This window comes from Schistocerca piceifrons, chromosome 4 (assembly GCF_021461385.2).
Source record: "Schistocerca piceifrons isolate TAMUIC-IGC-003096 chromosome 4, iqSchPice1.1, whole genome shotgun sequence".
NCBI lineage: Eukaryota > Metazoa > Arthropoda > Insecta > Orthoptera > Acrididae > Schistocerca > Schistocerca piceifrons.
In genome coordinates, this window is record NC_060141.1 from 569319098 (window position 1) to 569345855 (window position 26758).

A 26758-nucleotide genomic window follows, 5' to 3' on the forward strand; every position below is an offset into this window, starting at 1 on the left:
GGGGGAGGGGGAGGGGGGGAGGGGAGAGAGGACAAAGTTATAGACTTAAAATTTAAGTGATAGCGTTCTAAAGACGTAGCAACGCTATTAATATTTTAAAATTTTCAGGAATAGCTGATATATAGTTAAATAATATGTAGGTTAAGTACTAAGCTGTTAGGCTAACCCTAAGTTAATTATATTAAATAATAAAATAATTTTATTGCATGCAAAAAAACTCACATTTACATCAAACTAATACGTCGAGGCTTTTTTACATCATATCTCTTGATGACGTCATCAATAAAACTTTCTGTTGGCTCGTGGTCCCCTTCAGTTGAAATCTTCACACAAGCTTGGAGCGTTTCCTGATCAATCCTATTCCTTAATTTTGTCATCACCCTGTTCATTGTACTAAATGACCTTTTCACACAGCAAGTCGAAACGGGAATGCACAGTACACATTCAGCGAATGAAAGTCTGCAATAACAGCGTCGACGTTTGTCCCAAAATCAAGCACAGTTCTGTACAATCATTATCACTAAACTCTAGAAATTTTTTAAAACTTTCAAAATATGCACTTAGTTCTACCACTTTTATTGCCTTCTCATCAAACTGTTGCTCAATTTCATCAATCATACTTTTAACATATTTCCTTGCACTTTCCGTAGCTTGAATCTGCTCCTTCACGTTCGTGAATAGCACACCTTTAATTTCTGTTACGTCCTCTTGCAGTTTTTTAATTTAAATGAGAGTTTCATTTTCTGCACTATGTCCATCGCAGTCACAGAGACAGTCCATGTGCCTTAGATGTTCCAGAGTTCCAGAAACAAGTAGAGGGATTTGCGAAATTTTAAGTGATTCTCTCTGCAAAACTTTACATAAGTTTGAGACTGCATTTAACGTATCGTCTAAAATCACTAAACCTACGGTGAAACTGGAATTCATCATTTCTAACAAGATTCCTCCAGCTAAACTTGTTAAATCTGCGCCGTCCTTGTGTATATGTTCACATGCCATTATAATGGACTTGTAGGTACTTAACCATCGGATGTCAACAGCTTCGGGTATTTTCAAAACAGGTTGCTCTAAACCACACTGAATTTCATGCAAAACATTTTCTCGTTTGGAAGAACCGTGAACAAGTTTGTAAATGTCTTTAACAACATGTAATGTGCGTTTTATAATGGGGTGTTTATTCCTAGAGTTGATGGCAGCAATTGACAGAACATGTGCTCTACAGTGAATGTATGGCAGCTTATGGCCCTTCCTCTCTGACAACCGAAAGCGGACTCCTGAGATAGAACCACTAAAATTAGCAGCACCGTCGAAAGAACAAGATAATAATCTATCGTAAGAAAGTTTTCTTTTCTTTAGTTCAGTATCAATTGCTGTAAATATGGATTCAGCTGAAGTGCTTTTCAACTCAACGAGACATAAACACCTTTCCCTCACTTCAAACGATGGAGACACATATCGAACTACTAAAGACAGTTCACTTTAGTTGGAAACATTTGTGGATTCGTCTGCCATTAATGAAAAATATTTGTCATGGAGAAGTGTTTCATCTTGAAAGTCTAAAGACTCTCCCAAACAAGTCAACAATTTTGACGCAGTATACTTACTAAGATATGTGGACCTTTCGCTCTGAAATTTTAACCACTTTTCAAGATTAATGTCTCTTTTCAGTACTACCTTACAAATTAGAGGTTCATATTTTGTTGTGTGAGGTATTTCTTCCTTAGTAAGGAAATACAGACTTCGAATTAACGATGACAATGCTTGGCGGTTTAAAGCTTTTTCATTTTCATTTTGTTTAAATATCTGTGTATGAATTGGAGCGTTTAATCCCTGTAATCTACAGTTTTCAAGTGCAACGGCTCTTGCATGTAATTCTGAGTTGTTGCGCTTTTCTAGTTTTCCCGTGCTTCCGGTAGCTTTTCTAAATTTAGTGAAAGGTATGCAAATGAACACTCCTGTTTTCTGTAGAGCTTCGATATCGTTTTTTAAATGCATTTCACAGAATTTGCAGAAAGCCCCACCCGCTCGTGATCGAAGTATAACCAATTGTACTTACACTCCCATTTTTGCTGATACTTAATCTCGCGTTAAATACTTCGTTTAGAACTGCAATTTACGGATGGGCCAGAAATAGCACAATTAAAGTTTGAAAACTATGGAAGGGAAACTGAAGACTTGGGAGACCTACGCAAATCATCGTCACAACCACTAGCACTTCTTTCAGTAGACTCACACTCATCTTTGTCTTTTGCAATACATTATCTTTTATTAGAAAAGAAAGAAATTTAAGTTTGTTGTCTCGACACTGTATCTCGGCACTAACACTTCTTTTTATGTTATAAGTTGACGAACACTGCACATAGTACACTACATAATCACATCAACTTCCATAGTAACCTGTCGACTGACTGTTACAACCTTACAACAGTTTCAACAATGAATTGAGTTTTTATACAACAATGAAAGCTTAGATTATACTCGTAGAGCAGCGTTGCCAAACGTCCCACTCATGCTGGAATGTACCGCTTCTTTAGGCAAAAATTGTGTATCCCCATTGCCACTGCGAAAATCGTTGTCGAGTGTACACAAATATTTGGTTTGAGCTTTGGACTCATCGATTAGGAAAAATCTATATGGCTATTAAATCTTGGAAATATTCACAGTAATGCAATAAATTATAAAAAAAATTAAAACAATCTTTACAATGTCAGATGCTACTTCCAATTCCGGGGACGTGTTTTGTGACATCAGGTTTATTCTAAGTGCAAATAAAGTATAGATGCGAGTGGCGGATAAGAATAAGGTTCGCAGCGAGGGTGGGCTGATTAGCTAAGGAATTAGCTTACACGTTAGGCCGGTTGGAGGTGCGGTGAGGGAAGACATGAGAGAGAAAAGGGTGGCTTATCCCACAATTGGCGTTGCCAACACACCTTGCAACGCTTAGCTTTACCGCACACTTATAATACAACAACTGCTAATTTGTTTGTGTTGGCAATAATAATAATAAAAGCAGGACAATCGACGCTAAGTGTTCCAAACCGAACCGATAAGTAACGAAACCAAACTATAGGGACTCAGCCGCCACCTATTGTGTTACACATTCATTTTGCTTGTAAAAGCTGCATGTCATCACGACTTCTCCATACTTGACTCCAAACTTCGTTAGCAAAAGCAGCTGGCGTAGTTTAAATTTTGTCACATAAGTACAAGTTAACAGACCAGGTGATTTCCAGTTTCCGGGGGGACTCTCCCCCTTGGGCCACCCCCTGAATTCATCACTGAGTGGATGTTCAGTAGTCCAGCAAATAGCCATCATTTTTGTATTAAAGTTAAAAAGATTACTGTCTGGGCACTTGCGTTAAACATAGCAAAAAGCAAAAATGTGATTTTGAATGTCTGTTGAGACTGGTATTTTTGACAATGGCAGACTGATGTTTCGGGGTCTTCATGACAAGGATCGTTCCCATCATAAAATGACTAAAAGCGCATACTTGCCTGCCTATGCTGATGACACAGTAATCTACCAATAGAGAGAAAATTTCTGTAAGAAACTGGTTAAATGTGCGTACTTGCGTGATCGTAATTTGTTATATGGTTTCTACAGGTGACTATGTTGCTAGTCTGTTTGGATGAAATGGCAGTGTTGGACAAGAAACCAGGAGGAGTACTATCAGGAATGCAAAGATAATGCACTGCTTATAACCCAACAATACGGGAACAGACAACTATCTGTGGTATTCAGTAATGCAGTTTATCTCTTTGCAGGAGAGTTTCCTGTAAAACATGGACAAATTTTTATACAAAAAGTGTAAACGCATGTGTTTCTGGAACACTTACGTTGTAATGGGATTTTAATTTAGTGTTTTGTTTATGTATTTGTAATATTTTGTTATGTTTGTAAAATATTTAAAGTTTTGTATTTTTGTTTTGTATGTTTCATGTTTGGAGAGAGCACCGCAACTCGCGGAAACAGCATCTTCATTGCCGGAACCAGAAAGAAAATTGCTGGCCCCTAGACGTCGCGGGTCATTGACCAAAGAGCAGCAGAAGACCCTGTGACCGGGTTGTTGAGTCGAACCTCCAACATTCAAATAAATAAAAAATTGTAATTTTCCATTATAATGACGTCACAGAACGTTTAGTTCATGTTGTATTTTGTTCAGTTCTGATTTGCCGAGTCTTATGTTCACATCTGTATGTAGCATATACGAAGACAATAAAACAGTGTATGCTCTAAAGCTTAAATACGTGTTCGAGAATTATTTATGAAGAGTTATATTGAGGAAGAATTATTACTGAATTTTTTCAAGATATTAAGTTTCAGAAGAGTTTGATTTCGATTTTTGAATCTTAAAGGATTTACAGTCTGGTTTTAATATGGGAAAAATAAGATAACTTGCAAGAATATAATTTCCAAGAAGAAACAAACGACATCTAAATTTCAAAAGTTTGCGCAAATCAGTTGGACTGAGTGACGTAGTTTTGCACAAACGACTCAACTGAAGGTGTTTTAATTACAGTTTCGTTCAAGAATCTTTTATAGAGAACTTTAAAAGAATTTAAATAATTTTTCTGAAGTATTCTGTAAACGACGTAGGTGACGAAGTCTGCACATGGTCATATTTCAAACAAAAAATCATTGAGTCATACGCGTCGTTACACTACAACATATATTAAAACCGAAGCTGCAACGAAAAATATCCTATATTAGCAGTGACCAGTATCGGACACAACGTCCGTCATCAAACCATCGCCTTCTCCTTTAGTATCGAAACGCAGTACAGCAACTCTGTTTCAGTACTAGCAAAGAAGGCGCTGGTTTGATAATGGACGTATCCGAAAATAGTCGCCGCTGACAAAGGATATTTCTCATTGCAACTTCGACGTCTTCGCAAATAGCAGTTTTAATAATACAAAATTAGTTACTGACTTATTTTTTGTATTATTCTACTACATCTAAGCACGCAGCAGGAAAGCAGTTTTAAGCACAAAACAGTGCGTCCTGATTTTGCCAAACGTAAAATATTGTCCATTTCGTAAGTACTGCAAAAGTAAGGACATAAATATAAAAAGTAATGATGTAAATATAATGTGTAAACATGCATCTTAATTGAACCCATTAAAAATGTTGGAAACCTACCGACTGCCGCTAAAACGTACTGAACACCCTAGCTTTGCCTTTATCCGTCATCGTAACAATGGTTGTAACACTGTCAGTCCTGTTTTCCAAGACATTTTCCTAGTCAGTCGGGCTAAAATTACGATGGCTATTCATAAACTGACCTCTGCTACGCTATAAATAAAATAGTGGAATAGTTATAGCAAACACATTGGAGAAATCTTAGAATTAAACCTTTGTACTACACCTCTATGTATCACCATTCAGATTAAACATTTACCATACTCCTTAATCAGTTGACGAAGTCCTTCTGCGTAAAATGCTGTCATCTGAGACTGCAGCTATCCCGTGCCAGCATCTTTATTTTCCTTGGAGTCAAAGCACTGGGAGCTAAGCCACTTTCTCATATGCGTGAATAACTGGAAATCACTGGTGTCAGGTCTGGGATGTTGGGAGGATGTTCAAAACGTCCCGTTTGAATTGATGCCACAGTTCCTGTGTTTGCATCTACATCTACATCTACATCTACATCCATACTCCGCAAGCCACCTGACGGTGTGTGGCGGAGGGTACCTTGAGTGCCTCTATCGGTTCTCCCTTCTATTCCAGTCTCGTATTGTTCGTGGAAAGAAGGATCGTCGGTATGCCTCTGTGTGGGCTCTAATATCTCTGATTTTATCCTCATGGTCTCTTCGCGAGATATACGTAGGAGGGAGCAATATACTGCTTGACTCCTCGGTGAAGGTATATCCTCGAAACTTCAACAAAAGCCCGTACCGAGCTACTGAGCGTCTCTCCTACAGAATCTTCCTCTGGAGTTTATCTATCACCTCCGAAACGCTTTGGCGTTTATTAAATGGTCCTGTAACGAAGCGCGCTGCTCTCCGTTGGATCTTCTCTATCTCTTCTATCAACCCTATCTGGTACGGATCCCACACTGCTGAGCAGTATTCAAGCAGTGGGCGAACAAGCGCACTGTAACCTACTTCCTTTGTTTTCGGATTGCATTTCCTTAGGATTCTTCCAATGAATCTCAGTCTGGCATCTGCCTTACCGACGATCAACTTTATGTGATCATTCCATTTTAAATCACTCCTAATGCGTACTAACAGATAATTTATGAAATTAACTGCTTCCAGTTGCTGACCTGCTATATTGTAGCTAAATGATAAGGAATCTTTCTTTCTATGTATTCGCAGCACATTACACTTGTCTACATTGAGATTCAATTGCCATTCCCTGCACCATGCGTCAATTCGCTGCAGATCCTCCTGCATTTCAGTACAATTTTCCATTGTTACAACCTCTCGATATACCACATCATCCGCAAAAAGCCTCAGTGAACTTCCGATGTCATCCACAAGATCATTTATGTATATTGTGAATAGCAACGGTCCTACGGCTCTCCCCTGCGGCACACATGAAATCACTCTTACTTCGGAAGACTTCTCTCTATTGAGAATGACATGCTGCGTTCTGTTACCTAGGAACTCTTCAATCCAATCACACAATTGGTCTGATGGTCCATATGCTCTTACTTTGTTCATTAAACGACTGTGGCGAAACGGTATCGAAAGCTTGCGGAAGTCAAAAACGCGGCATCTACCTGGGAACCCGTGTCTGCGGCCCTCTGAGTCTCGTGGACGAATAGCGCGAGCTGGGTTTCACACGATCGTCTTTTTCGAAACCCATGCTGATTCCTACAGAGTAGATTTCTTGTTTCCAGAAAATTCATTACGTGTTCCAAAATTCTACAACTGGTAGACGTTAGAGATATAGGTCTATAGTTCTGCACATCTGTTCGACGTCCCTTCTTGAAAACGGGGATGACCAGTGCCCTTTTCCAATCCTTTGGAACGCTACGCTCTTCTAGAGACCTACGGTACACCGCTGCAAGAAGGGGGGCAAGTTCCTTCGCGTACTCTGTGTAAAATCGAACTGGTATCCCATCAGGTCCAGCGGCCTTTCTCTTTTGAGCGATTTTAATTGTTTCTCTATCCCTCTGTCGTCTATTTCGATATCTACCATTTTGTCATCTGTGCGACAATCGAGAGAAGGAACTACAAGGCAGTCTTCCACTGTGAAACAGCTTTGGAAAAAGACATTTAGTATTTCGGCCTTTGGTCTGTCATCCTCTGTTTCAGTACCATTTTGGTCACAGAGTGTCTGGACATTTTGTTTTGATCCACCTACCGCTTTGACATAAGACCAAAATTTCTTAGGATTTTCTGCCAAGTCAGTACATACAACTTTACTTTCGAATTCATTAAACGCCTCTCGCATGGCCCTCCTCACATTACATTTCGCTTCGCGTAATTTTTGTTTGTCTGCAAGGCGTTGGCTATGTTTATGTTTGCTGTGAAGTTCCCTTTGCTTCCGCACCAGTTTTCTAACGTGGTTGTTGTACCACGGTGGCTCTTTTCCATCTCTTACGATCTTGCTTGGCACATACTCATCTAACGCATATTGTACGATGGTTTTGAACTTTGTCCACTGATCCTCATCACAATCTGTACTTAAAACAAATCTTTTGTGTTGAGCCGTCAGGTACTCTGAAATCTGCTTTTTGTCACTTTTGCTAAACAGAAAAATCTTCCTACCCTTTTTAATATTTCTATTTACGGCTGAAATCACCGATGCAGTAACCGCTTTATGATCGCTGATTCCCTGTTCTGATTTAACTCTTTCAAATAGTTCGGGTCTGTTTGTCACCAGAAGGTATAATTTGTTATCGCCACGAGTCGGTTCTCTGTTTAACTGCTCAAGGTAGTTCTCAGATAAAGCACTTAAAAAAATTTCACTGGATTCTTTGTCCCTGCCACCCGTTATGAACGTTTGAGTCTCCCAGTCTATATCCGGCAAATTAAAATCTCCACCCAGAACTATAACATGGTGAGGAAATCTACTCGAAATAGTTTCCAAATTATCCTTCAGGTGCTCAGCCACAACAGCTGCTGAGCCAGGGGGCCTATAGAGACATCCAATTACCATGTCTGAGCCTGCTTTAACCGTGACCTTCACCCAAATTATTTCACATTTCGGATCTCCGTCAATTTCCTTTGATACTATTGCACTTCTTATCGCTATAAACACGCCTCCCCCTTCACTGTCCAGCCTGTCTCTGCGGTATACATTCCAATCTGAGTTTAGAATTTCATTACTGTTTACATCTGGTTTTAGCCAACTTTCTGTCCCTAGTACTATGTGGGCATTATGACAGTTTATTAATGAGAGCAGTTCTGGAACCTTTCTATAGACGCTCCTGCAGTTTACTATTAGCACATTAATATTGTTATTCCCTGTTGCATTTTGCCTACTCCTAGCTTGCCTCGTCTCAGGAGGCATCTTGTCGGGCCTAGGGAGGGAATTCTCTAACCTAAAAAACCCACATGTGCACTCCACACGTACTCCGCTACCCTTGTAGCCGGTTCCTGCGTGTAGTGCACGCCTGACCTATTCAGGGGGACCCTACATTTCTCCACCCGATAGCGGAGGTTGAGAAATTTGCATCCCAGATCTCCGCAGAATCGTCTGAGCCTCTGGTTTAAGCCTTCTACTCGGCTCCAAACCAGAGGACCGCGTTCGGTTCCGGGAACGATACTACAAAGAGTTAGCTCAGCTTACACCCTGCGAGCGAGGCTTTCCGCCTTCACCAACTCCGCCAACCGCCTGTACGAACTGAGGATGACCTCTGAACCCAGACGGCAGGAGTCATTGGTGCCGACATGAGCAACAATTTGGAGTCGGGTGCACCCAGTGCTCTCTATCGCCGCCGGCAGGGCCTCCTCCACATCTCGGATGAGACCCCCCAGCAAGCAGACAGAGTGAACACTGGCCTTCTTCCCCGACCTTTCCGCTATTTCCCTAAGGGGCTCCATCACCCACCTAACGTTGGAGCTCCCAATAACTAATAAATCCCTCCCCCCTGCTCGGACCTTGCTGAAGGAGCGGCCACATGTCCACTCACAGGCAGAGCGGGCAATGCCACACGGCCAGCCTCCACATTGCCCCTCCGCCTCGTGCGCCGCGAACAGCTGAACGTGTTGATGGCCGCGGTCAGCCGTCTTCAGGTTGCTGCCTCGAAGTGTAGCGGCAGTGGGGAGTTTGGTGCGCCGCATGGCGCACCCCAGGTGTTACATGCTTCACCCACTGTCCCTGCTGTCGAGACATCTTCGCGGGTACCGGGCGCGGTACCCGCGAAGATGTCTCGACAGCAGCGACAGTGGGTGAAGCATGTAACACCTGGGGTGCGCCATGCGGCGCACCAAACTCCCCAATGCCGCTACACTCCGAGGCAGCAACCTGAAGACGGCTGACCGCGGCCATCAACACGTTCAGCTGTTCGCGAACAGTGGCCAGCTCCTCCTGCGTCCGTACACAGCAGTCACACATCCTATCCATCCTAAGAAATCAATTTACTGTAGAGAGTTAATCAACTTTTAACTAGACTACTAATTCACTAAAGGCGGCTTATAGTTGACTAAACTGTAGTTACTAAACACTTCTTATAGAAAACAATGAAAATAGCACCACCTGTCTCTGGATTGTATTGCAAACAAACATTAGCACTACTGGAACTATGGCTGACTAAAGGGACTCTCTCTGACTGTATTCAAAACAAACACGAAATCTATGGAACACTATTAATAGCACTCGACAATTAAAGCTTCCTAAAAGCAAAAACACACGGAAGAAGAAGTGACAAGTAAGAAAAATACAGTTAATAGTTAAATTAACGTAGCTCGCTGCACAGCAGACGTGAAGCAGACGGCAGTTACGACGACACTGACATTGTCGTACAAAAACGCAGCAACGGTTGACAAGAGACAGCATCGCTTGTTCTACATCTACATCTACATCCATACTCCGCAAGCCACCTGACGGTGTGTGGCGGAGGGTACCTTGAGTACCTCTATCGGTTCTCCCTTCTATTCCAGTCTCGTATTGTTACGAATGACTATTTCAGATTTAGTAATTTTTGGGAACATATCTCGTGGGGAAACAGCGGTCTCGCCAAAAATACTTTAAGAATGGATTAAAAACAGTTTCGATCGCAATAAAACATTTATTTACAGTGTTTACCGGTTTATACCATAATTGTAGGCGCTGGCGAACAACGGAGCAAGTATTAAGACTCCACGGGCGTCAGCTACCATAATGAAAGACGGTGGCGGTGTAGGGACCAGGTGTCATGAACGGAACAGGTGTAAGTCATAACACCTGCTGTGTACCCCACCACCACCTACCATCATGTTATAAATGATCTGAAGATGGTCACATTCTGAACGAAACCGGTAACCGTTGTAAATAAATGTTTTATTGTGTCGAGACTCTTTTTAATCCATTTTTAAAATATTTCAGTTTTCTTGTGCTTCCACGTTCTATAAACTCCACAAATAAGATTCTTTTAGGTCCCTATAAAACGGCAGCCTGATAGGTGTCATGTATAATTTTGGTATGTTGAAAGGTGGCTACACTGAGTCACAGCGCCAGAGATTGCGCCAAAGATTATTATTCCGCCGCCTCCACTGGTGCAGTAGTAGTTCAGAGGATGTCGAGGGCAGTTGTTGTTCTGTTGGGCGAGAGAGTAGATGCTATTCGGTTGGTGTAATGTATAGATGGAAGATGTTGCAATTATCACAGTGTATTTGAGAAAGGAGATGGGCTTTTGATTTATGATGCTGATGTAAAGGAAAATTTTCGTCAATATATAATGAGGTAAAAAGGTATTACAGTTTTCTTTAATGACAATGCCTCTTGGTCACAGCTACAGTCAACAAAGCATCTGCCTCGTATTCATGTATTAGACTTATAATTCTGGTTTCTATGTGCAATTATAGTATTTCTGGTTTTTCAATTAGTTCATTGTAAATGGTGTTTAAAATATTTTGTCGTTTTGAGAAAGAACCGAGCCAGATACATGTACGTTGAGTCACACTACCACACACAGAACAGTTACACTTGTGCTTTGTTGTTTCGTAGCTTTTATAGTTGCAGGGGACTTAATTAATCAATTGTGTTAATAGAAATTTCTTGTCATTCTTTATTTTTATTTTATGCAGTCAGATTGCGTGCTAATATTAGTCAGGGCCAACCGGTTACGAGCCTTTGTAACCGGTCACACAGCTACTAAAATTATTGCATTTATCTTATTCTATTAATTAAGCCCCCATGCACATGGCGACCGCTGCTTCGGATCGTCCCTTGGAATTCTTTTGATACTAAAAATAGCAGACAGTAGTAGTATTGATGTAGTAATTTGTAGTTTAGTAATTGTAGTCTATATTGCACGTACAGATTTTGTAATTGAACATTTGTAGTTGTCCTGTCACTCTTCTGATGGTATTTTTGTAGAATTTAATTTTTGATGAGTCGTGTACGGGTTTGACAATTTTGTGCAATTGTGAGGGTTTTATTTGTTCGTTAATCGTGTTTGTCGGGAAGCATTTCGTGTGGATGGTATTGTTGATGATAAAGTGTTATATTGTGTGTAATTTTCGTATAGTGTCGAGTTTTATATGTTTTGTAAATGATAACGCGATCGATGAAAAAGGCAAAAATGATGGATAGTCAGAATAACGAAATTGTTAATATGGCGAACTCGCCAACACAGGAGAACAGTATGATGAATAATGAAGTAGAAAACAATTTAATACGCCGGGAAAATAGTCTGGAAACAGTTCAAAATTTTTCACAATAAAAAAATTTTCAGAATACGAGATTAACGACAGAAGATTCTGGAATAGTATCGAACACAGATAGCTTTACAGCTATGACGAAGGAAGTTAGTTTACGGGAAATGTTACGAGCGAAAAGAATTTCGAACCAGTTAATGTGGAGCAGTTGAGTGCAATGTTAAATTTCGGATCACAAATAGGAAGAATTAAAACTGTAATGGGAACAATGGAAACACGGCGAGACTCACGAATAGGGACATGTTTTAAGAACATGAAAGATGAATTAAAGAAAGAAATTAGAGAAGAAGTACAACCGATTTTGAATGCTCACAACAATAGATTAACTTCAATAGAAATTAGACAAAAGGAACAGGATAGAGAACAGGAAGAAAGAGATCGCGTGATAGTACAAAAATTTTCAGAGTTAAATTTACAATGTGCACACGATAAGGAAGAAATATTTGAAAGAATCTAGGAAATCGTACCAAATGACAGAATAAATAGGCTAACACAACAATATGAACAGTTAACTACTAAATGTGTCAATACTGAAATCCGAGTCGCGACACTTAGGGAAGACGTAAATAGACAGAAAGAACAAATAGGTGAATATTGGAAAGAGTTGAGGAGATTTCAGATAAATTGAAAAGTCTTAGTTTAAATGGGGACAGAGGTTCAGATGATACTGCTCCATTGCCATTTGCGGAAACAGAAGAGTACCAGAATATAAATAAACATGTTGAAAATCAGGGAAAATTTAATGAACGCGTTAAAAGGGAATTTGAGGCGTTACGAAAGCAAGTTAAACAAATTGATAGCAGCGGGTTTTGAAGAAAATAATTTATTTCATTTACGAGATGCAACAAGAGAGCGCCAGGCGCGCGAACTTGACAATAATCGACATTCGGACTGGAACAGACGCGGTAAGTCTTTGTCGCCACGAGGCGAAAATTTTGCCTATAAACACTTTTTAACTGTTCGGAAATTTAAGATCTTTCGCAATTCTAATAATGACATACACCCATGTTCCTGGTTAGATCAATTTATGTACGCACTTCCGCCAAATTGGCCATTTATGTGTGGATATTTAGGTCCTCAGGGGATGCACTACACTAAGTGAATATGTGCCGTAGCGTGCACAAGGCCCCGAGCTGTAGTGGTGCTATTTCCCTTTTAGTTTTCTGCACTGCTGCCTACTCTTTTACTATTCTTTGTATCAAAACAACTCTTCAACTATCAATCTATCTAGAAAAGGAGTGAGTAAAGAATAACCGGATATGACTATTTTACCCAAAAGTGACAGTTTTCAGGATATTGATGAAAAACGAACCGGCGACGTGCATGCGCGCAGTTATTAGAGATTGTAATAATTTAAATGATTTTTATCATGCATCTCTATCGGCATATTGGTCCGAAAACACGCCAGACAGAATCAAACATAGTCTTATTATGCAGCGTAATTTTAAACAGTCCGAGTTCCGCACGCCGGCAGAATACTTTGAAGACATGATTCGAAAGAACCAATTCCTTTCCAACCCTTATAGCCCGACTGAATTAATTCGCATTTGTTTACCTAAGCTGCCACAATCGATAAGACACATTGCTTTAGCCGGAAGATGTAAAGACGACATTGAAACTTTTAAGAGTTTGCTACAAGAACTTGAGTATGATGACGACGAAACTTCTTGTAATTTTTGCAGTAACGGTAATCACAATAGATTTTCAGAGAAAAGGGATAATGATCGGAACGGACGGTAATTTTGAAAATGACAGACGAAACAGACAGGACAATAGATACCAGCATTATGACAAAGGAAAGCGTAGCGATTAGACAGTATTATTTAGTTCGCAATGATATTCTTTTTAAACGAAAATCGGTTGACAACTCTGTTTGGTTAGTTTGCATTCCTGATGAGTGGGTTAATAAATTGATTTGGTATACACATTTCAGTTATGCACACTTTGGTTCGAGAAAATGCTTTCCTAAATTCCGAGAACATTGCTGCTTCAGTAATATGGAAAAACGTATTCGATTTGTTCTTGCCAAATGCAAATTATGTCAAAAGGCTAAGCCGCCAACTATTTCTCACACAGCACCATTGTTTCCTATCATTCCAGCGAAAAAGGAGATGGCTGCAGTCAATTTATTCGGTCCAGTGGTTCGTTCTACTAATGGTTTTCCGTACATTTTGGTAGTAGTGGAATTGACATCAAAATATGTGTGTTTTACACCTTTACGCAAAGCAACAGCTCATTCAGTATCTAATGCTTTCATCAAACATTTTCTTGAAGAAGTGGGTCATGTTAATAAAGTTATATCAGATAATAGATCACAGTTTCGCTCTAAAATTTGGCTTCGTGCTCTACGGCGTCGTAAGATTAAACCAATTTTCATTTCACTTTTTCACCCTCACTCTAACGCTTCAGAGAGATGGATGAAGGAAGTCAATAAATTGTGTCGTCTTTATTGTCATCAGAATCACAGAACGTGGGATCAGTATCTTCATATTTTTCAAAACATTCTGAATGAACTCCCTAATGATTCAACTTCTTTACCGCCTATATTGATATTAAAAAATATAGCACCGACAAATCGTATTTCTGAAATCGTTCCTTTTCCGCCTACACGGAAACTGCGGCATTCTGAAGTTGTCAACCTGGCTCTACAAAATATTGCATCTGCGGCTGCTAGAAGAGAGAAATCAGCTAAACGTCCTGGTCCTTTAAAAACTTTGTCAGTTGGTCAAAAGGCGTTAATTAAGTCTCATCGTTTGTCTCACAAAGGAAAAGGCTTGTGTCGCAAATTCTTTCTGCTTTATAACGGTCCATAGAGTTCGCAAAATTATTCATGATAACACTGAAGAAGTAGAAACTCTTGAATCACGGCGCTTTAAGGGAATACATCATACATCGAACGTTAAAATTTTTGTGGAGTGACATACTTTTGAGAAATTAACAGTTACACGTAAACACGCAGAGAATACAGGGATACCGCGCCGTGTTCTAGCGGCAGCACATACACAAAGCGACAGTCAGTCCGCGCGCCGCAAAAGGTAGCCCTTGACCGCAAACAATTGCTTCCTACATCACGCTTACCTACAGCTGATCGACATCCGTAGACAAATACACAGTCCAATTTCTCCGATTAAATTCAGTATAAAGCTATAGTGACTTGATAACTTACGTTGTTAACGTTCAGTTTTTCCAGAATACAATTGTTTAAAATATTTAAGAACTTCAGGTAAATTCTCTGCGTGTCCGACGTTAAGAGGACTTGCTATCGAGAAAATTTCAGGAAGAATGTAATTTCGAAGAAGAAAGTAATAAACTAAAAAGGTAACTATTAATTGTGTTTATTTTTCAGGTAACATATTTCTACTTAGGTATGTGCTTTATACGTAATTTGCTGCTCGCGATTACGTGATTTATACTTTGTGTTAAATTTTATGCTCTATGAATTTACTTGTGAAGCGACATGCTTGCGTACATTTGCTGATTTTGACAATGTTTTATTAATTAACAGGGTTGTTACTTGTGTATATTATACATCGCTTGGCTGCTATGCTTTTTCACTGATGTCATATTTTTTATTATGTGCCTGCTGGCCTATTTATTTAAATTATAATTGTCACCTGATTAGTTGTGCTGATATGGTTATGTATGCTAGTTATACTTTGTGATTTATCTGCTTGCGCCTTCATGTTTACTTATTAAGATTACATATGAACATTTATTTGCTTATGCTGATACGATGCTAATGACCTATTTATTATGTAAGATATGTACTTGTGCTTTGCGTATGGATTGCATATTAGACATTTATGTTTTGTTGTCATAACTACTCTTTAATTTAGCATAGAGAAATACTTATATACTGTGTACAGACATAGAGTTTAGATTGCATTATGGTATTAATTATAGATTGTTCGCTTGGCAGAGCCTCGTTGTAGGGATTGCGCTGCATCCGCTTTTTGACATTCTGTTCTCTGCTGGTATATTTACTCGCTATTCCATGTTTTGCTTACGCTCAGTGCTTTATATTTTAAGATAAGAAAAAGAACTGCTATAATTCTGCGAACTACATGAGTACAAGAAACTTCATTGAAGTCACATGAACTGGAGGTTCTATGGAAGCTGCATTAATTCATTATAATAGAAAGGAAGCTGACGACATGAAATACCAACAGTAGCTTTAGACCATTGACAGTTATTACACTGCCATTCTTCGTGAGCAATTGAAATAGGAAGTGACACTTGACACAAAAAATACTCCACATGTTTGCTCCTGTATTGCCATGATTCTTGAAGTGGTGTACACACTGTGAAATATTACGGTATATTCATTCAAATTCTTATGTGATCATTAATACTGTGCACTCGCACCTACTTACTGAAATTTATTCAAACTGAAGGCTGTTAGAGGTCATGTATGCATTTCTTTTATTTTATGATGGACAACTTAACCAAAATGTATTTTATAATTCATAATGAGTAGAAGATTTGGCTCAGGTGGATTACACATAGGTCGTGTGTGGACACTGTGTCTTCGGATTGTATGGGATGATGAAGTTTGCACTAGGATTTTATCTGTACTTGTTCGAGGAGACTGACTAGAGGCAGGAGTTGTTATGGAAGTGAAATGATATTGGTGATAAAGTTTATATGTATCGACGTATTGAAGAGGTATTATTAAAGTATTGTGATTATGTGATGCTGATGATTATTGGAGTTTTGGTGGATAAGAGGTAAAGTAAGTGAGTAGCATATAATTTTTTTTTGTTGGTTTATATGGAACAAGAATAGATGAAGATGGCAGACTAGAACGCTCCAGTGGGAGGAAGATTGTCTACACACACACTTTGTTAAATCAATAAGCAGTATATACTTTTTTTTTGGAGAGAGGAAGTATTTGCATATCTTGGCACACTGACAGTTGTTCAGCAACCGTACATTTTGATTTGACTTGGCAAACATTGGTCTTGACATGATGACTATGACGTTGACTAACTATTATTGACTATTATACACTGCTGCCAAGACTATTTGATACACATGTTGAACATAAAATTTTGACAGAATTGCATTTATCTTATTCTTTTAATTAAGCCCCCATGCAATGTGAATCGATTGTGATCGAGCAACGATGTTGTAAGCTATATCGCAAAAGTTATGTTAGTATCTCTGAGCTGCGCAAGCGCGCAATGGAGCTGACAATGTTTAACTTTGATAAAGAGAGCAGTGAAAGTTCAGCTATGTTAGGCGCTAGGCTGACTATGTGTAGCTGTGTTTGAGTGAGGAAGCTGTGTTAAGGTGAGGAAACAATGGCATGTATATACACTCCTGGAAATGGAAAAAAGAACACATTGACACCGGTGTGTCAGACCCACCATACTTGCTCCGGACACTGCGAGAGGGCTGTACAAGCAGTGATCACACGCACGGCACAGCGGACACACCAGGAACCGCGGTGTTGGCCGTCGAATGGCGCTAGCTGCGCAGCATTTGTGCACCGCCGCCGTTAGTGTCAGCCAGTTTGCCGTGGCATACGGAGCTCCATCGCAGTCTTTAACACTGGTAGCATGCCGCGACAGCGTGGACGTGAACCGTATGTGCAGTTGACGGACTTTGAGCGAGGGCGTGTAGTGGGCATGCGGGAGGCCGGGTGGACGTACCGCCGAATTGCTCAACACGTGGGGCGTGAGGTCTCCACAGTACATCGATGTTGTCACCAGTGGTCGGCGGAAGGTGCACGTGCCCGTCGACCTGGGACCGGACCGCAGCGACGCACGGATGCACGCCAAGACCGTAGGATCCTACGCAGTGCCGTAGGGGACCGCACCGTCACTTCCCAGCAAATTAGGGACACTGTTGCTCCTGGGGTATCGGCGAGGACCATTCGCAACCGTCTCCATGAAGCTGGGCTACGGTCCCGCACACCGTTAGGCCGTCTTCCGCTCACGCCCCAACATCGTGCAGCCCGCCTCCAGTGGTGTCGCGACAGGCGTGAATGGAGGGACGAATGGAGACGTGTCGTCTTCAGCGATGAGAGTCGCTTCTGCCTTGGTGCCAATGATGGTCGTATGCGTGTTTGGCGCCGTGCAGGTGAGCGCCACAATCAGGACTGCATACGACCGAGGCACACAGGGCCAACACCCGGCATCATGGTGTGGGGAGCGATCTCCTACACTGGCCGTACACCACTGGTGATCGTCGAGGGGACACTGAATAGTGCACGGTACATCCAAACCGTCATCGAACCCATCGTTCTACCATTCCTAGACCGGCAAGGGAACTTGCTGTTCCAACAGGACAATGCACTTCCGCATGTATCCCGTGCCACCCAACGTGCTCTAGAAGGTGTAAGTCAACTACCCTGGCCAGCAAGATCTCCGGATCTGTCCCCCATTGAGCATGTTTGGGACTGGATGAAGCGTCGTCTCACGCGGTCTGCACGTCCAGCACGAACGCTGGTCCAACTGAGGCGCCAGGTGGAAATGGCATGGCAAGCCGTTCCACAGGACTACATCCAGCATCTCTACGATCGTCTCCATGGGAGAATAGCAGCCTGCATTGCTGCGAAAGGTGGATATACACTGTACTAGTGTCGACATTGTGCATGCTCTGTTGCCTGTGTCTATGTGCCTGTGGTTCTGTCAGTGTGATCATGTGATGTATCTGACCCCAGGAATGTGTCAATAAAGTTTCCCCTTCCTGGGACAATGAATTCACGGTGTTCTTATTTCAATTTCCAGGAGTGTATTTCAAATCTAAAGCTTCAATTTATCAATTTGATCAAAGAACATGTGATGGAGGAAGTCTAATATAATGTCCAAGGTAAATACAATAATGATGATACTTTTTTTGACTGCTGACGGCGTCATCGAACTATCTTGGTTATTGTACTAAAAGTTGTTAGATTTTAGAGTTAGGGAAGTGTTTTGTTGGGATGTTAAGAAGTTCATTAAATTTACAGTCTTCCTCGAACACTTTTTCACATTGTACAAAAATCTTAGTGTCGTCATTTATGCACATATTTCATTTTCTTACCAACCTTTCATTTACCATTCTTTTTAATGAATTATCCAACTAATTATGTCCGAAAAACTGTTCGATTTGCAATTAACATAGAACTCATTGCACCTCTCGAGTTTCTCTATGTAAATACAGTAATTTGCAGCTTTAGCATAGCGATGCGCAAGAAGGGCAGTTTTGCGCAGGATAGAGGTAAGGAGAACATATTTTGATTTTTTTTATTTATTCAATTAGGGCCAGCTTATGTTATTCAGAGACAGTTTTTGCGATCAATTTTGCGAAACCAGTTACTCTAGGTTTCATGTCCAAGTTAATTATTAAGGCAGTTTATACTGTTCAAAATTCTTGCAATCAGATTGCTAACTTTTACAGTATGAAATACTTCTCTTTTCATTACGACGATTAATTATTATTACAGTGCAGCATTGCTTTCACATTACGACAGTACACGTTTCATTATGTCAGTTCAATTATTATTACAGCTCAGAGCTTACAATCAGAAACAGAGTCCTTCAGATTATATTTTTATTCAGTTAGATAACTTTGAAGCCATAACCTTTGTCTTGCGCTAGGCGGGATGACTTCACAATACTGACGCCTGTTTCGTCTCCGAGTTAGCGCAGGAGCCTGCCTCCCGTCCCACCTCGCGATTTCGTCCTTCCGCATCGCAACGAAAAGGAAAGTCCAGAGAAGCAGTCTCCCGTTGTGTTCAGTCGTTCTCAGAAAGAGTTTTGAAACCTAGTTAGCACGCAACTTGCAATTCCCTAACTGTTCGCTCACGATCCCATGAAAAATACTTCACAAATCTGTGGAAACTTGTCGGACATTTAAAATATAGTGAAACGCTGATCTTCAAGATTTTTTTCGCAATTTTCAGTACGAGTTCGCTGTTAACTACAGACTTATGTCCACTATTGTTACCATTATGAACATTCGTCCTTCTACTCTACAGACGTTTCCAGATTATTAGAGTAAACTATTATTTTTGATGCTCTTAAGTTTTCTGGCGTAAAAATAGGAGAGAAAAGTGTAATAATTGAATTACTTTAATGGTTTGACTGATGCAACGAAATTTCCCTTCCAAGCAACTCACAGATCACTGAATTTTTCACAGTTGTTAACACTTGTCATTTTCCCTCCAAATCGTGTTAATGTTCATTGTCTGTGTACATGCTTTGAAGTGTGTTTACAATAATGTTTTATGTTTGTGTGGTGTACTTCAGCTTGTTATTTATTGTATCAACTTCTTGTTACATTAACAAACGTTATATAGCTTGTGAACTTGCATGTTTTTAGCTTTAGGGATAAATCGTGGAGTTTCCAAAGAAAGTGAGGTTATGGGGAACACAAAAGATGTTTCACCTCGGAAAGTTACGGCTGTGGTAGCAATTCTTGCTGAAAATCGTTATACACAGCAAAAAATTGCTGACAGAATTAGAATATCACAGAAAATTGTCAGCAGATTCATACTTTCAATGCAGAAGTTGGTGAATACAAGCCAAACGGAAAGGAAAATGCGTACATAAAAGAAAAATCAATCCTAGAACAATGAGAAGACTTACAAACATGGCAACAGTGAACCATGAACTTACTTCTACAGACGTGAGCCATTAGCTGAAAGGTTTGGGTGTTGAAGTTTCACCTGTGACAGTGAGGGGGAGGCCGTTTGAATGTGGTTTAAAGGCATGCCAACCAAGGAAGAAAGAAAATTCTCACCTGCCATAGAAACCAAAAGATTGCTGTGGGTTAACAACTTCAGGAGTGTACAAGTGCAGACTGGGCTAAAGTATGTGCAATGATGTGGTAAATTAAGTGAGTCTGATCTCTAAAGTTAGGAGTTTTGGCAAGAAATTGTGGTGTTTTATTAATACTAATGAAATGCACGTTTGAATTTTGGGACCGTTGAGGTCTTGTGTGCTACTATTCCCAAGTTTCCTAACTTGAAATTTTGTACACGTGCTTCAGGTATGCTTCAGTGATGAATCTGTATTCACTGTGATGGAAGAAAGCAGCCAGTATGTTCGTCGCAAACCTGGAGAACAGTTCAAAGCTGAGTGTGTGCAGCAATGTGTGAAGCATCCAACTTCCGTTATGGTCTAGAGTGTGATGTCCTTGAAAGGTCCTGGCAGATTACACATTGTTGAAGGTCCACAGCTCATGGTCTGTATCACGGGGTCCCAGGTTAGATTCCAGGCTGGGTTGGGGATTTTTCTCTGCCTGCGGATTGGGTGTTTGTGTTGTCCTTATCATTTCATCATCATCATAATCATCATCATCATTCGAGACAGTGGCTTGATTGGATTGCGTGTAAAATTGGACTATGTAAAAATTGGTACTTTGTAAGGGCGCTGATGACCGAGCAGCTGAGCGCCCCTCAAACATCATCATTATCACATTGTTGAAGGGACAAGCAGGCAGGAACAAGCGTTTCCAAGTACTTGGAAGAAGAGTAACTCAAAGTGTTGCCCTGGCCAGAGAATAGCCCTGATATGAACCTAACTTAAAATTTGTGGGCTATTGTGAAACAGAGGATAAGGAAATTTACAATAACCACCAAACAAGATCTCATGGAGAAACAAGAGGAAATCTGTACCATGACAATGATATTAAAATATCATGTGGGAAGTTAATGAAAGCTATGCCAAAAAGCATATAAATGTTGATTAAGAACAAAGGCATGCATACGAAGTATTGAATGTACAAATATAATCTGTATGTGGATGTAAATGTGTAATAAATGTAAAGTTTTGGAAGAAATGTCTTTAGTCTAATAATCTGAAGACGTCTGTATATCAGACGACACCATTGATGCACACCATCTTTATTTATCACATTTTGGTCCTTAGCACAAATTTTGCGATGAATGTCAACAGCCTTCTGCATTAACGAATATGTTTTACTGCTGCTTCTTCGTATTGCAAGTCTCTTTTTGACAGCTACTGTAGATGAACGAGAGGCAATGTGGTTTTCCCATTATAGAATCTATATGTGTAGCACCTGTTCCTCACCCCCCCCCCTTTCCTCATAGCCGTCTCTTTCACTTATGCCCGTAAGATTTGGAGTAACCATAGTCACAGGAGAAGATTCAAAGTGGTAAACTCACCCCAGAAGGCAGCGAGGTACTGCAGGTTTGTGGTGACGAACGGTATCCGCATCTTACCTGTTGAACAAAAACAAATTGAGGTACATAGCAGGACAAAAAGTATATATGCAACAAGACATGGTTTGCAACAATCTAAATGAGTCCTGCAGATCCTAAGGGACTCATGAAGAGTGTTGTAAAGCTCGTAGTTCAACAAGATAACATGTTTCTGAAAGTGTGAGTGTAAACAATCTCATAGCATACAGCTGGACAGATGCTTCGTAGCTATCCTGTTTAGCTGATGGGAGTGGAAGGGGACTGTAACGTACAAGACCAACTCAGCTGTGTAAACGTGCGTCTCTGTATCTGTTTATATGGCACAACTATCAGAAGACAGACTTAAACGATTATCATACAGTTTCCTTTCTGACATGTTTTTCCAAAATATTCAAAAAAGTCATGTACTCAGCAACAGTCGCACAGTTAGGTGTAAGCAATTTACTTAGCATATCACAGTTTGAATAGCAAAATGGTTGATCGATTATGAATGCTTTTTATATAGTCACTCATCAAATAGTACAAGCCTTAAATAATAATATAGCGGCTTTTGGTATTTTTTGTGCTCTTTCCAAAATGTATGGTTGCATAGATCGTGTTACTTTGTTATAAAATCTCAAATTTTGTGGAATTGATAACTTTATGAAGAGCTGGTCTGAATAATACTTAACAAAAAGAATGCAAATGGTCGTGCAGAATAATTCAGACAATTTTGTAGAGGTAGTAAATTTTAGTGACTGGGGGAAATCGCAAAGCTAGACCCACAAAGTTCAGTTTTGGGTCCACTCCTATTCTTCTCTATGTGAACGACCATCCACTTAACATTCAACAAGCAAAACTGGTACTTTTTGCAGACGGTACTACTGTTACAGTAAATCCCATTAGAGACAAAGCAACAGAAGAGTGGTAAATGACATTTTCCAAAAAACTATTAAGTGGTTCTCTGAAAATTGATGTAGCACATGAGCAGGAGTCAATAAATAGCATAGACTGCTCCAAATTTTTGGGTGTTCATATTGATGAAAGTTGAATTGGAAGAAGCATATTACTGAGTTTCTTAAACAACTAATTTCTACTACTTTTGCTCTCCTTATAATTGCTATCCTTGCAATCAAACGTATCAACCTCCTGACATATTTTGCATATTTCCACTCAATGATGTGTTACGGAATAATTTTCTGCGGTAATTCATCACTTAGAAAGGAAGTATTGATTGCACAAAAGCGAGCAGTAATAATAATATGTGGTGATCATCTACGAGCGTCATGTAGATACCTCTTCAAAGAGCTAGGCATTTTAACTGGGCCGGCACAATACGTACTTTCGATAATGAAACTCGTCGTAAATAATCCATCATAATTTGTGAAGAACAGTGACGTTCATACTTGCAACACTAGAGGGAAAAATTACCTTTATTACCCACTGTTAAAGCTATCAGTAGCTACGAAAGGAGTTCAATATGAAGAACCAAAAATGTCTGATCATTTGCCCTGTAACATAAAAGTCTGACAGGTAGCGAAGCAAATTTTAAATCTAATTCAAAATGATATCTTCTGGACAATTCCTTCTGTCCCGCTGATCAATTTCTGCTTACAAACTGGTAGCCAGTTAAACAAAAATTAAGTGTAGTTGCAGGATTAGGACTAAAAGTAATAAAACTGGTAGTCAGTTAAACAAAAATTAAGTGTAGTTGCAGGATTAGGACAAAAATAATAACGTGTCCATTAACGTTAACACTAATTATATGATTCGTTCCTCAACATTTCGATAAAAGAATCGTTCCAGTGGTCTATGGAACATGTAACTAACTAACTAATTAGTTAACTAACATTTTAGTCTTGGCTGAAATGAGGTGTATATCTTCCTTTTGTTTCGTGATGAAAGAAGCCGATAAAAAGAAAGAATGTTCGTAGACCATGACATTGCAAATTGTAATAAAACATTAATGTCAGGTACAGAAAGAGAAAGGCGATTGATTTTATTCTTCCTGGCGCTAACACGTTTTCTAAGTGCTAATGTACTCGATCACTATTTCGTCATTGTGGATACAGCAACAGTTTCTGTGAACGGATGCAATGTCACATGATTCGTCAGACACTTTTTCTGTCAATCGTGGTAACCGCTCTGTGAACTTTTTAAACTTGTTATCAGTCAGAGAAAGGGCTCGCTAATGGCCTTACAAATGTCTGACTTTGAATTTTGATACACAAGAAATCATAAAGAAACGATGACTTACCTTTGTACGAATTGTGATCCTTTTTAAACGATCAACGCTGTGTGGTGTAATAGTTATATTCGAACTCCTTAAAAGCATAATTACAGAGTCAGACAAGTAATGCATGAAAGCTGACTTGCATTAAAGCATGTGAACAGTACAGTTTCGGGTTAAAGAAAGATGAATGGTTATTGTTTTGCCGTTTATATCGTCAAAAAAGGTTTGAGGGAAGCTATACATCATCAAGCAAGAGCATCTCCAGGAACTAAGTTTTCTTTTGAGGTTGGGGGGACCACTCACATTAGACCTCACTGAGGAGATACAATATGCGATAAAACATCACAGAGCAATAGAGATCATTCAACGCTTATCCGCAAGGCACTCATATTCTCGCAGTATCGATACAACAAACAACAAGGCACAGCTGGCGCAATAGCCTCACGTGTAAGGTACTGCTGCTCCTAAGAGGTATGGCTCTCCTTCCAACGTTAGAAACAGTTTAGACATGTTAGCTACATTTCGTAGACAACAATCATCTAAATTGCATCAAACATAAACTGACCGGTGACTACATCTTTTACTGCAAAGTTTCCAACCCACGTGCTGCCTTTTACTTAATTTTGTAGTATCGCAACTGCTATGTGCAATAGCGAAAAGAAAAACCAGCTCATTATCTGCCTGTGATATCAGACTATAAGATAAAATGATAATAATTTTTTGTACGAATATTTTCCTCAAAATCTAATGCAGAAAATTGCATAACAGAGGACATGCACAAATCCCAAAACAGTGCATTTAATTCTTAACGCGAAAAGCAAAAGATTTACTGAGAAACTAACTGCGAAAATGTATGTAGCTTTGCTTTATCTAAGTTCAACAATTTTTTTGAACGCATCAGACGACTTGAAATTTCCATCCCCATGTGTCGTACGGTACAGTAGCTTGAAGCAACCAGCACTTTATATTGCATCAAGGGATAAGACAGAGAATCAAATCGGCGTTGTATCAATGAGTCCTATTGTGAACCAATTAAGTCGGTTACATGCCCTGACAATGCGGGTTGCCTCCGTGTCGTACGTCGGCCGCACTGGGTGTCGCATTGCGTATAGTTTGACTCTTTGCGACACACTTCTAAGAGTGTCTTAAAAAGACATACACAAACTTGTAGGTGAATTTACTCCGTAAACAATTCTTTCAAATAATAACTGTTCCGTTAATAGTCATGTAACATTGATTTTTGATTTTCAAAAAACGACTAACCCAGTAGTGGTGTCAAAAAAATGACAAGTGATAGGAATCACCAGCCATTGAGAAGCAGCAGTTACTGTTGGAACCACTCATCTGAAACTAGCAGTTATTTTGATAACTGCCAACACAGTGTGGCACCATCCATTTACCAAAGTAAGTACTAAGCTTTCGCGTCGCCTGAGGTCTGACTACGGATAACTGAACAGAGGGACAGACCATCTATAAGGTATTCCATAGCTCATGGAAATAACTGACAGGCTGCGTGCCATCTGTTTGTCGAAGTGTGTATTTCGGTTTCGCGCTATCTGAGTAAGCAGAGTGACCATAAGAAATCTGTGATTCTATAGAAATAGGCGTCAGCAGATGAACAGAAGTTGTTTTTCGGTGAAAGATACTGTGAGTTGCGGGCTACCATTACAGGTGACGTGTGAGTTGGTAACTGTGTCACAGACTCCAGCAAGTCGTAGAACACAATAAGGACAAATACCGGAGCGACACAAGTATTTTACGAGGTGCATTCAAGTTCTAAGGCCTCCGATTTTTTTTCTAATTAACTACTCATCCGAAATCGATGAAACTGGCGTTACTTCTCGACGTAATCGCCATGCAGACGTACACATTTTTCACAACCCTGACGCCATGATTCCATGGCAGCGGCGAAGGCTTCTTTAGGAGTCTGTTTTGACCACTGGAAAATCGCTGAGGCAATAGCAGCACGGCATTGTTGGAAAAAGCCAAAAATCACTAGGAGCCAGGTCAGGTGAGTAGGGAGCATGAGGAATCACTTCAAAGTTGTTATCACGAAGAAACTGTTGCGTAACGTTAGCTCGATGTGCGGGTGCGTTGTCTTGGGGAAACAGCACACGCGCAGCCCTTCCCAAACGTTTTTGTTGCAGTGCAGGAAGGAATTTGTTCTTCAAAACATTTTCGTAGGATGCACCTGTTACCGTAGTGCCCTTTGGAACGCAATGGGTAAGGATTACGCCCTCGCTGTCCCAGAACATGGACACCATCATTTTTTCAGCACTGGCGGTTACCCGAAATTTTTTTGGTGGTGGTGAATCTGTGTGCTTCCATTGAGCTGACTGGCGCTTTGTTTCTGGATTGAAAGATGGCATCCACGTCTCATACATTGTCACAACCGACGAAAAGAAAGTCCCATTCATGCTGTCGTTGCGCGTCAACATTGCTTGGCAACATGCCACACGGGCAGCCATGTGGTCATCTGTCAGCATTCGTGGCACCCACCTGGATGACACTTTTTGCATTTTCAGGTCGTCATGCAGGATTGTGTGCACAGAACCCACAGAAATGCCAACTCTGGAGGC

At 40.2% G+C, this 26758-nt stretch overlaps 1 protein-coding gene across 1 annotated transcript in view; it reads right to left on the minus strand.

The window, feature by feature from the left end:
• LOC124796009 (facilitated trehalose transporter Tret1-like) overlaps positions 1-26758 on the minus strand; it is a 148996-nt gene that overhangs the window by 62441 nt on the left and 59797 nt on the right. The window contains exon 2 of the mRNA XM_047260091.1: positions 21932-21988. Coding sequence (XP_047116047.1) covers positions 21932-21988 — 57 coding nt within the window. The remainder of the gene's footprint in view (positions 1-21931; positions 21989-26758) is intronic.